The following is a 13227-nucleotide window of genomic DNA, read 5'->3' on the forward strand; positions in this document are numbered from 1 at the left end:
TTACACGTGCTGACGTGCATGCACGTATGGGTTAGTTGCATCTTGCATGGTCAATGAAATAGCGGACCCATTATTTGAATACATGGAAACAATGACTATGATTGATTTGAAAAGAGATACAGCGTGTCGGAAGCTGCTTATGGCTGCGCCAAGCGAATCGCGCATCGCCACGATCGGTCGTGAAAGAGTCCTTTCGCATATAGACCTAGTCTACATGGCATGTTTTAGGTATGGCTATGGCAGCAGCCAAAGCTTGTCAGATTGTGTTAGGTACTAGATCATTGATGGCGCGCGTTGCTGCGCCCTTTTATTTTGACTATAAAATGGTAAAAATGTATAATTGAAGATACACTAATGTTAGAAAAATTACAAAACTTTGGGCACGCATGCATATGCTTACCACTGTGTGTAGAAGAGGAATATGAACATTCATTATCTCACATTGCTGTGAAATATTGTGTTGTGCATCAAAGCATAGAACAATGGTAGCCAAGCATCAAATGCTATCAACTAAGAAAGACCCATTGTACATTTTTTTCTTGTGAAGGTGGTAACACTTCTACTTTCATTAATATAGAGACTTTGGGCTATGGTTAGCTCAGCTACAATCAAGAATCCCCAAGGACCCCAGCTACAGAAAATAAGCTTGAAAGAAAGTCCTTTTTATTTGAGTGGTTTTGAGGAGACAATACCCTTTTTCATTAAACATTCAACAAAAGTTGAATCAAGGAATAATAATTTAACAGGAAATGTTGATTACATGATAGCAAGCATAGCATTATAAATAATACATATTTAATTGAGAGCATTGACTACAAAATTATAAGGACATTGTACAAAACTTAAAATAATCAAATCATGCTGATAACAGCCTGCACATCCTTCCCTGTGTTTGCAGTACAATAGTTCTTGAACACGGGCCGCAGTAGCAAACATATGGTTCAAAATGGATGCTAGTTACACATTTTTTTTTGTTTACTATCTCTGGTTTGGACTATTAAGCAGAGCCTGCAATGCAGAATTTGAGTTAATCTAGGCAGAATACCACGAATAAACTACAAATTGATGCACTTAATTTTTGCCAAGCATAGAAAATTGTGACATATATGTCAATCTAAAGGACATAAAGCCACGCTGCTAGAGGCCTATACAAGACATACATGGCACTTCTATTCAGTTTTATATGTGCCTGTTTAAGGAGACATAATCTGAGTCATAAACATGTAGATCAAAAAATGAAATCAATACTATGCCATAGTCCTGTTCAACATCGATCCATTTGGCTTTATATGTAATGCATATACGTCTGCAAATGACACATTAATCAAAATAATATTAAGAATGATAGAAAATGGAGGTGGCTGCCTGGCAGAAAAGGTAAGCAAGGGTGACTTGCTCATAGATCATTTTCTTCAGTATCACTTTTTCACGAATACCTTCTTCGGTATCACTCAAGCATCATTACAAAACTACATACCTGAGTAAGAGAAAATTTCAATGTTTTGTCAATATGAATGATGGTTACTTGCTCGTGCATTTGTAAAATAACAAAATAAAACCTCCAAAGAAGAACTATGATATGGTGGACCTTTGGTGGACCTTTTGCTTATCAATAATATGGCCGTATGCAATCTATCTGATGCAGAGGCCGGGGCAAACCCCCTTTTCGAAAAAAAGAAGAAATATAAACCCTTCAAAAAAAGGACTAACTATAATATTTTACTGTTAGTCTGTCGTGCGGCCCCGGCCGGACGTTCTGTTCCTCAAGTTCTGTTTCTACTTGTACGTGGTCTTGTCGTTGGCTCGAGATGAATCTGATCAAGCAAGCCGATGGCTCGTAAACTAAGTACGGTCGTATGTTTGCTACTTTGCTAGCACCTACATAAGGAATCCATCAAGTCACGTGCATGTGTATGTATGTGTGTGTCTCCCGACGGACACTGCATGACGACCTCCGACGCTGCAGCCGCAGGAGAATGGGTAGAGGAAGAGGAACAGGATGTACCATGATGTGTGGAGGGGACACCGACGCAAAGGCCAGGCCTCGACGGATGTAGCGGCTTGCCGTCGGATGACGTTGTTCTGCTGCCTGCCGTCGTAGGATGCGGCCAGTTAATAAGACACGCGGTGCGTCCTGCCGTTTATGATGAGTCGGACTGTCGGAGAGGAGCACTTCCCCGAGGACAACCACCTCGGCCTTGAGCTCGAACCACCTGAGAAGGACGCCGTCGTCGTGGTCAACACCCATGTCCTTCTGGCCCGCGTCTTCTTTCGGCGAGGCGTCATCGGGAAGGTGGAGGCGCAGTCGCTCGTCCCTCTCTGGGTTCTCGTCGCCAGCATGGCCGGTGGGGGTCTAGACTCTTGACGCGGTGAAAACGGACGCTTTACTGCGGCGCTTCAAGACCGGCTGATCAGCTCCAATCGCCCACATGCGGCATTGATGCATCTTTAATGCCTCGCTAAACACCCGCCGGAGTAGCTGCCAATTAACTGCATGCGTTCAATTTTGTTACCGGAGTAGCTGCCCGGTCCAGCGGCTAGAAGTAGTGCTCAAGATTTGATTAGACGGCCAAAAACGCTTAGAATTGAAGATCCGACGGCCAAGAATGCTAATGGCCTGAGATGGTTGGAAAGGTGCTCAGTTTTAATATATCTAAATGGCTATGGCAGCAGCCAAAGCTTGTCAGATTGCTGCCTTCGCCACTAGGGGCAGCAAGGTGCATTTTATATGCATACTGGAAGGTTCATGGTTGAGGTTAAAGATCTCGGTTTTCTTATCCATTTGTATTTGATTGATAGATGTAAATGTAATTTTTTTTCAACCGGGCTCAGGCCCTTTCCATTATAAAACATGATGAAAATTAAACAAGGGGAGAGTGAGTTCAACGCATTAATAAGAAACCCACCACATGTGATTGCAACTGAAACACACGCTGTGGGATGAAAACCCGAGAGCACCACAACCTAACAATAATAAGTTTCAACATAGCATAACTAGAACTACTCAGCACGCAGTCTGACAAATCTATTATCCTTTAAGTTACCAAGCTCCAATGAATTGAGGCTTTGTGATGCGGCGGGGCTTATGGAGGCTTGTGGCGGAACGTCATGAGAGACTGGGGGATGCTTAAGTTGTAGACTTATACATCTCGAAATAATGTGTGGTGACCTCTGAACTCTTTGTCACATGTTGCGGTGTACCACTAAAAAAAACAGAGTCCTTATCCCCTCACGAGCATAGCGGAAATGAAGGCAGCGACTGGGATTTGCACCATCCATTTTTTGCAACGAAAATGAAGCACATAATCTCAAGTCTTATGGGCAAGCACTCAGAAGCCAGCAACACGCTGCCTCAGCCACAAAACACACATACATAACAAAACTAAAATTATTGGCAACAGCAAACAAAGCCACATGGCTCAATTTAAACAAGTTCAAGGAGCTACAAATTCATTTCATTGCTGATAACTAGCATCTAAGCATGTTGAAAAGACGATGAGCTTTTTCCCAACATTTTGATGGACTTTAGAACACGCCTTCCCACTTCAGCTCGGATCTGGCCACATCATAAGTGCCGGGGCTTTGCGCTAGTTGCTCCAGTTCCTGTGAACATCTTTCCAGAAGTTCCTTGACACGGCCACAAAGAGATAGATTTGATGCAGTTTTGCGCCACATAGCCTGCATACCGGACCAAACAACAGAAGAAAACCATGGCATTGCAAGTTTTGCAGATAGCCCACAGGCCAGCTGCATGAATAACATTGATAGCAGCAAAGCCGACTCCTCTAGACCAACAAGAAGAGAAGGACATCATACTAATGTCTCCTCCAGATCAAGTCAGCCTAGCAATAGCTCTCAAGAATTCAGCAGTAACAACACAGCCAAAGAACAAATGATAGCAAGATTCCATCAGAGCAGAACACTGGGACGAATCAGGGACTGACTGTCTCTTACTTGGGGTTTCCTTGGTACGCAGTTTATTATTAGCTAGAAGCCATAGGAAGGTTTGAATCCTAGGAGGGATTTTAATATAGACCAGGCAGCAGGGGTGTTCACTGGTAACACAACTCTAAAATTACCAAACTTGTAAAAAGATTTCACAGTGTACACCCCTTTGGATTTCAGATTCCAAACCAGGGAGTCAGAATCCGTCCACACACGAGTGTTCCACGAAGACCGAAGAAACCCCCGCGTCGCCTCGCTCTGGCGACACGGGGGGAGAAAACCTAGCGCCGCCACCTTCTCCCCCCTTCCTCCCTCCAGCCGCGCCGCCGCCAGAGGGCGCCCACCGGCAAAGTCCGGGCCGGCCCCAAGGAAGGCGGCGGCGGGGCGCTAGCCCTTGCCGGTGCAGCACGACGAGGAGGACGGCGGCGTGTCGCGTCGGGGAGCTCTGCGTGGCCCAGATCTGGTCGGTGCGCATCCGCGACGGGGAGATGGAGGCGGCTGGCCGGGCGCCCATCGGGCTGCTCGTGTGCGCGCGGCTGCGCGGTGGAGTTGCTGGGCATAGCCCGCGCGGCTTGTGGGCGCAGGGGCGGCGCGGCCCGTGCGGCTTGCGAGCGCTAGTGGCAGCGTGGCGGCGCGGCCGCGCGAGTCGCTGCCGTGAGATGCTGCGGGAGGACGCGGGCTCCCCCTGGAGGACGGCCCCTGGCTTGGACGCGGTCGGATCTGGCGAGCCGGCCGGATCTGGCGGCTGGGGGTCAGGAGGCGGCTTGGCTGGCGACGGGGTCGGCGTTGCTGCTGACCATAAACCGTGCGGTGGAGGAAAAGGACTATTCCTCTTGCACGGAGGAGCCCGACCCTCGCGTCGCCCACACCGGGCGACTCGAGGGGAACCCCAGCCGCCACCGACCGCCGCCCCTCCTCCCGGCCACCCCCGTGTCGCCGCCGGCTCCCCGTGCTCTCTCGTTGCGGCCTCGCGCTGGCCGCGGTGCACCTCAGCCTCTCCTTGTTGGGTGCGGCGCCCCGGCGTGTTGCTGCTTCTTTGGCCCTCCGTAGCTCGCTTCGCAGCTCATGGCTGCCTAGATTGTTGGGCTACGGCGGTGGTTGGCCGACTTGCTCCGGTTGCGAGGTGGAGGAGGCACTGCCGGGTGAAAACTTCATCGACGATGACGGCTGCAGCCGCCATTTTCCCTTCTTGAAGGCGTCCAGTTTGGCATTGTTTCCCTCCCCCCCAAGCACTCAGATCCCGAGAGAAATCTCGGACCCGGGGTTCCCCGTGTCGGATGGTGTCGACGTCTCTACGCTGTTTCCTCCTTGGGGGCATCTTCTTGGATTTCTTCTGCTTCGGGTGGACTCGCCTCTTGCTGCTTCCTCTCCACCTCGGCTTCGATCCCTGGCTGGCCATTGTCCTTGGCGACTCGAGTGGAGCTTGCTTGGACATCCTGGGGTGGCCTCGACGACGCGCTGCCCTTCGACCTCGGCGGCAGTACACCGGTACTGCGCCTTTCGGTCTCGGTGGCGTGTTGCCTTCTCGGCTTCGCTAGCGGCACACTGGTGCCGCCACTCGAACTCGGCTATTCGACGCTCTTCGTTCGCGCCAGTGATGCTTCTCGATATGCTTCTACTTTGGTGTCTCCTTTCTATCAGGGATGTGCTTCATGGTGGCCCGGACGACGTTTGCATGGACATCCTGGGGTGGCCTCGGCGGCACGCTGCTCTTCGACCTCGGCGGCGGTACACCGGTGCCGTGCCCTTCGGTCTCGGTGGTTTGTTGTTTCTTGGCTTCGCCGGCGCACACCGGTGTCGCCGCACGAACTCGGCTATCCGACGCCCTTCATTCGTGCCAGTGATGTTCCATTGCGAGTTGCTGTTATGGTGCCCGTCTTTTTCTCCCTAGGCCTTGTTGTGGTTCATTGTCAGTGGTGGAACAAGATGCTCAGCGGAGCTTGCTACCTGAGATGTCGGCCTCCAGGGGTTTCGGTTTGGTTCTGTTGCCAGCCTTCCCCTCCATTTTGTTTTCTTTCTTCTAGTTTTGGGCTTCCTCTTGAAGCCCTCCCCTGTTATTTTCTTTTGTGCCTTTGTGCACTTACTTGTATCTGTACTGACTGCCAAGTCACTTTCGAGTGGGAATATAACAAGCGGTGGGGTTTTTGGCCCACCCGTCAATCTCGAAAAAAAAACCAGGGAGTCATCTACAACAGAAAGATGAATGGATTTAGCAATTTCCAAAAGCTCAAACCACAGTTTTAGTAGTTCTTGAGTGAAACATGTCCTGAAAGTGAGCTTAAGCTTATTGCCATCCCAGACTGTGTCAATAGTGAAATTGTGCTCTTTAGTTAGAATGTAAATATTCTAATATTGGGTAGCTAAGGTAGCATTGCCAAACCAATGGTCCTCCCAGAATCTAACCTTTTTTCTATTACCTATGCTCCAGAAGAAACCAACTTTTGCAGCATGAGATGCCCAAAGTACACCCTTCCTGAAGGGTGAAGCCCCAGAAGTGAAGCAAACAAAAATAGTAGGACTCTGGAGGTTATATTTAGAATCATTAATATTTTTCCAAATCTTACCCTCAACATTATAGTATCTACTCACCCAAGAGGCTAAAAGACAGGGGTTCATATCACCAATATCAGTAATACCAAATCCCCCAAAATCTTTTTTAATAGTGAGACAAACACATGCAACTAAATGGTATTTGTGATGCCCTTCATAGTCATCCCAAAAATAGTGAGCCGATTGTGAGTTAATGAGCTTAATGGCCCATTTAGGGAATTTAACAAATCCCACAAGGTAAGAAGGAATAATAGCAAGACATGCTTGAACTAGAATGAGTCTTTTGTCAAAAGAAAGAAGCCTCCCTCTCCATCCAGCATCCCTCTTAATAATTTTATCTATAGTGGGTTGAAATCTTCCTTCCTAATCTTGCTGTAATGGAGGGGAGCACCCATATATTTAATAGGGAAAGAGCTAACACTACTAGGAAAAACGTTATACACAGAACTTTAGCAGTAGCGCTTGTTAAAAAAGCCTGCCACTGCTAGACAGTAGTAGCGCGCGCAAAATAAGCGTGCTGCAGATGCATATAATATCAGTAGCGCGTCCCGATGAAAACTCGCTACTACTAAAATTCCAACCACTAAGCCTCTGGGTTACACATAGTAGTAGCGATCTTCCAAAAACCGCGCTACTGCTAACATTCTTATAGTAGCATATTTTTTTGTAAAGCGCTACTACTAACGAAAATAAAATAAAATAAAAAACAAATAGAAAAGTAAATGAAAATGAAAGAAATAGAAAAAGGAGAAAGGAAAAATATAAAACATTAAGAAAATAAACGGAAAAGGGAAAAAGGATGAAGGCATAGCAGTAGTGCGTTTTCGAAAATGCGCTATAGCTAACTTGGCTATAGCGCGTTTTCCGTAACGCGCTACTGTTATTTTTGACTTAACCAAAAAACGGTTTCCCCCGGCCACCATTACTCCCCCAAATCCCTCGCCCCACTTCACCGCCGTCTCCCCCACTTCGTCGTCACCCCCACTTCGCCGCCGTCTCCTGCCGGCGTCGACGTCGCGCTTGTAGGAGATATGCCCTAGAGGCAATAATAAATGATATTATTTATCTCTGAGTTCATAATTATGTTTATGTTCCATGCTATAATTGCAATGATTCTCGAGTCTGCAATATCCACGAGGCTCGAAGGAAGACTCATATGCACGTGTGGAATAATAAACGGTAAGAAGTATTCCTAGTTTGGCCACTAAGACTAGCTCAAGTGTTGCATGATGGTTCCGTTTTCCTGATCATGGGCATGTCTATGCCAGCAACTTTGAGGGCACAATGTTAAGAGAACATTTGTGTTGAATCGACCCGGTTTGATGTTATGCTATGAGATTCATTCGTCACAAGTTAATGGTAAATAACACAGAGATGGTTAACGTTTGCATGATTCCTTAGACCATGAGAGTATCGAGTTTCTTCATGCTTGATTCATGAACTTTGGGGTTTGTTAAACGTCATCCGTAAATGGGTGGCTATTACGGCGGCTTACGGGTTCATGGAAAAGTGTGTCAAGTAACTTGATAGCTCAAGATTGGGATTTGCTCCTCCAACAATGGAGATATATTCTCGGGCCCTCTCGGTGTTACGGTATCCATCATCGTCTGGCCATACATAGTGTGATTTGATCATAGGGATGCCGGAACACGGAAACGAGAAAAGAGAACAAAACCAGTAACGAGGTAACTAGCATAGTGGACAAATTGTTGATCCACGGGGATGCAAGTAAATCTCACCTCGGTTCTATGTAACATATCGCGAAGCAACAGGAATAGCACATGGCAACTGGAGGTTCACTCGAATATTCATTCGTGTGGGTATAGGGGTCAATATGGGTGTCCACGGCTCCGATGTTGATCATTGATCGGAAGGGGTTCCGGGTCATGTCTATACTTCACCGAACCTATAGGGTCACACACTTAAGGGTCATCTATCTGTTGAATACTAGACAGGGAGTCTGAGAGAAAATCACCGAAAAAGTTTCGGACACCGGAAAAGTTTCGGACAGCGGAATCGTACCGCAGAGAGAGGTCATCGGATGAGTTTCAATGATACCGAAAAGTTGTTTCGGGATATACCATTAAGTCAATTTGGTTTCGGCAAATGCCTGATAATTCTTGAAGGGTGCCAGAATCATTCTGGAAGCTTTTTGGAATTTTCTGAGATAAAAACCGGAAATGTTTCGGAGCAGCCGGAGCCACTTCAGATGCGTTTCGCAGATGACAATCACTAAAACCGGAATTGTTTCGGAACGCGTTGAAAATCATTTTAGTGGGTACTGGAAATGTTCTTAGCCCACATAAATATTTTCAGTTCGACCAGACGCTGAAAAATGTCATCATGAATAGTGAAAATCAGCTTTATGGTTACTTTATGGAAAGCCACCTTTTGGGGCTTTGCTCCAAAAGATCTTGGGGATGACATGGATGGATAGGAGCCATTTTTTGGGCCCCTCATGGGGGTGTGGCCGGCCACATGGGGTATCCCCCCTTGGGGACCCTCTTGTTCATTGGTTTCACTCCTAGGTCCTTGTGGAAGGACTTCATTCATGTGCATTTTGGGTTTTTGTGTGAAACTACCCTACGCCTTGGGATTTCCTATAAATAGAGGTGGAGGGGCAGCCCTCCACACTGATCCCCTTTGCTCTCATACAAGTGCCATGCAATGATCTGGCTTCTTCTCTCCCTCCCAGCAAAATAGTTTCATAGAGCCGAAAGGCTGTCTGGGTTCCGGCAGGAACTAGTTCTGGACGGCGAAGCCCTGCTGGATAGATGACACCGTATGTGTGCAACTCTGTAGAGAGATCGTAGTTTCGGTCTTAGTTCGTGAGTGCCTCCCGAAGGGCTGTCCGTGTGACCGTCCGAGTTTTGAAGGTCCTCCCGAAGGGCTGTCCGAGTGACCGTTCGAGTTTCGAAGGTCCTCCCGAAGGGCTGTCCGCGACACCGTCCGGGGGGGCTGTTCGACCGTCTCCCGGAGGGCTGTCTGAGGAGCGGATGAGGGTATACATCCTCACGGTTGGGAGGTTGTAAATCTTAGCTGCGGGGATCTGCACCGCCGTTCATCATCGACTCTACTTCCCGCTGCGCTACGAGTCGGTAACGAAAAAGATCAAACCATGTATGCAGTCTCCATAGTGGTCCTGGGCTGGTGCGTAGGTCGGAAATTTTTTGTTTTCTGCTGCGTTCCCCAACAGTGGCATCAAGAGCCGTGCTATGCATGGATGCAGGTTACGATCTAGAATACATGGAGATGTATGGGTATTGTATAATATAATTTTGGAGCAGATGAGATCTATTGCTGAAAATTATTTATGCGGGTGACAGATGAAATCTGTTACCCGACGTTCTTGTTGCTTCCCTAGAATTTGCGTTTGCTCAATCTCGAGACAACATGGTGGAATTTGACAAAGTTCTGGCAATCCGTGATCCTGATTGATCATGGAAGTGCTATCAGTTCTTTGGGTTCTGCCGTAGTCAAAAGAAAGATGAAATTCGCAGATGAAAGGGCATTGCAGATATGATTTGCACGGGGGTCATGCGTATGACTAAGTTTATTATGGGGCTCGAGATTTAACTATCTCGTGTTTCATACACCCCGAGATGTTAATCTAGCAACTTGAATAACCATACTTGATGATAAAACGTTGGTAGCTGTGGTTTAAGTCGAAACCTTAGAAGCCACGAAAAACAAGTTTGCATGAACCGATTAGAAACGTCTAACTTGGTTTTGCAGGAGGGTTTGCATGTGCATGTGATGTGGTATAGCAATTCTCATATTCAATTTGATTATGTATGAGATGACTATATGATGTAAATTGATTAACATGACCTGCATGTCATGATTCGGCATGATGGCTGGAGCCATATGATTGTCACTTTAGTGACCTGCGTGTCAACCTTAAGTAATGCACTTATTTTATTAGCTATGGAGTTAGCGATATTATCTGGTGCACCGACAAGGTGGTGGAAATCTTCACGAAGGTGAACACCGACGCAAATGCCGAAGACGAAGAAATGAAAGACTTCTTCGTCAGAAAGGGCTATACCATATCATGCTATTATGAATTGCCTGAGATGTTTATCCCTTATGATGCACCCTTCTTGATTGCGCGGTAGTCGCTTTTATTAGGGTGATCTCTCACTAAAATATCAAGTAGTTAGTGTTCTCCCAAGTGTAGCACACGGCACCGATCTTTTCGGGGTGCGCCATGGATGCATGGGTACGAACGATTAGAGAAGTGTGAGGCGGGTGAGGTCAGACCTCGCAGCAAGATCACTTGGTTGTCTTGACGTTCATGGCAGGATCGTCCTGAGCTCGGAACACACGCATCGAAAGATGAGCAAGAGTCACATAGAGATGTGATCGGCAAGTTGGCCTACCGATTAAAATTCCCGTTATGAGATGATGATTCTATGGTGATGAGTTGAAGTCTGGATCTTGTATCACTCAAAATTAATTATGAGAGATATTGATTTGAGTGGGAGCGCACTGTTGAATTAACATGCTTAATTCTCAGTGATATTAATTATGAACACTGTCTAAGTGTTTCTTGCAAAATAGTTGTAGAATAATGGCTCGTATTTCCACCTTCCCTGTTAAAATTGAATAGCTGTTAAATATCTGGTTAAAAACTTTACGATTGGTAACGTAATGTGAGGATTGTCCTCAAAAGTGTCGAGAAGGACTTTGTCCTATCGCATGCTTTCCGTATCCTCCCGCTAATGCTATGGATCATGTGACTCCCGTCCTTCGATCCAAAAGCTAGAATTCTGTTACGGTCAAGTGGAATATGTTTGCTTCCATGAAACCCAAACTTCGAAAGTTGGGACAGTTATATGATATTCATGGAACTGAAAATTAATTTTCAGATACAAACAAAGGCTGAAAGATATGAAATATCCAAAGTAATGTTTGTTTGCAAGTATTAGTAAAAGTGTTTACTATGCATTTGACTGTTGGGAAAGGGATCCAGAAGAACGCCTGTCATATGATGAAAGGTGAATAAAACAACAACTTAAAGAGAAAGGAAGTGTCCGAAGGGTGTTAGTGAGACTTTCACGCCTAGGAAGTCCGGGGCTAACGCCACTCTTAAGTTGGGTGCTTCTTCTGAGAGTAGGAGAAATACTAAAAGTTAAATTGTTAGAAGTATAAAGGCAAAAAGAAAGAAGACTGGAATATCCAGCTCATGTATGAATGTCATACAAGTTTTTGATGTATAGAAGGCTGGTCAAAGATATAGTTCTTGGGAATTATGATTAAATTGTTAATCATTGAGTTTTGGGTATTGTGAGTTAATCACAAAGATACCCACTCGATTGCATTCTGTTGCAACTCGATGTAAGAACTGCTATGGCCTGAAAGACTAGCCAGGAATGAGGTTTAGGTATACACATGGAACATAGTAAATGTTACTATACTTCCCGTCGGTGTATTACCGTCTGTATTTATTTTCATAATTCATTTAGAGTTTCACACTCTAGCCCATTGCATAAAGTATCTTGCAAGAAGGTTGTTCATAAGAGAACTTTTTCATGTTCGGTGTTATGAATAACATAAGGGCCATACTTTCATTATGAATGAGATGTATGTTATGAATATTGATAATAATACATTACCTCTAGGTTTATTTTCATAATTCATTTTAGAGTTTCATACACTCTAGCCCATTGCACAATGTTTTTGCAAGAGAGGTTATTCATAAAAACAACAATTGTTGCTCAGTATTATGAATAACATGAAGGGCCATTCTTCCATCCAAGATGGGATGTATGTTATGAATATTGATGGTAATATGATACATCCATAACACTGACGCTAAATGTCGCAAGACTAAAAGAATACCACACAAGTGTGGCACTACATTTGGTCACATTTGGGGAAACCCGCATGGAAAATTCCATTATGATGGATTTTGAAGTCATTTGATTTTGAATCATCTGACACTTGCAACTTTCCTCCGAAAGGTGAAGTGACTGAAATACCGTTCACAGGCAATAAAGAATGAACAGCAAACTTATTGGTGATCATACATTTGATGTATGTAGTCCGATAAATGTTGCAAGTAGTGGATTTATCTATCTTCAGAAATGGCTCAAGTAGATATATGGATATTTACTTGATGAGACGTAAGTCTGGATCTTTTGAAATCATTCGAAAGGTTTTCAGAAATGAAGTAGAAGTTATTCTAACAAGAAAATTATGTTTCTACAATTTGATTGCAGAAAGGAATACTTGAGTTACAAGTTTAGCGAATGTCTGATGAGTTGTGAAAGGGGATTCATAACTTGCACTTCCCAGAATACCACTGCAAGTGGAAAGTCTGTGAAGATGTAATCAAACCATTTATGCCATGGTAAGATCAAAGATGACATAAATAAATTTGCCATTATCCCTTTTAAAGAGTGATGCTTTAGAGACTGCGACTTTTACACTGAAAAGAGCTCCATCGGGTCTGTTGAAATGACACCATGGTATGGTACGCCCAACCATGTTATATCTTTTCTTAAACATTTGGAATATGGGGCTTGTGTAAAAGGTTACAAACCTATTCCAAATCAGACAAGTGCTACTTTGTAGGTTATCCCAAGTCATTGGGTACTCCTCCCTCACTATACCGAGGCAAATAGTTTTGCCATGAAACGGTATGCTTTTAAAGAGAATGGTTCTTTCAAAAAGGTGAGTGGGAGAATAGTGCAACTCGACGAGATAAACAGTATCTTCGTCATCTGT

General features: G+C 45.3%; 1 protein-coding gene across 1 annotated transcript in view; it reads right to left on the bottom strand.

Annotated features, from left to right (window-relative positions):
- Positions 1-2248, bottom strand: part of LOC119350057 (3-ketoacyl-CoA synthase 5-like) — an 8169-nt gene extending 5921 nt beyond the window's left edge. The window contains exon 1 of the mRNA XM_037618084.1: positions 2006-2248. Coding sequence (XP_037473981.1) covers positions 2006-2248 — 243 coding nt within the window. The remainder of the gene's footprint in view (positions 1-2005) is intronic.
- Positions 2249-13227: the final 10979 nt, after the last annotated feature.

The sequence above is a fragment of the Triticum dicoccoides genome, chromosome 1B (assembly GCF_002162155.2).
Source record: "Triticum dicoccoides isolate Atlit2015 ecotype Zavitan chromosome 1B, WEW_v2.0, whole genome shotgun sequence".
In the NCBI taxonomy this organism is placed as follows: Eukaryota; Viridiplantae; Streptophyta; class Magnoliopsida; order Poales; family Poaceae; genus Triticum; species Triticum dicoccoides.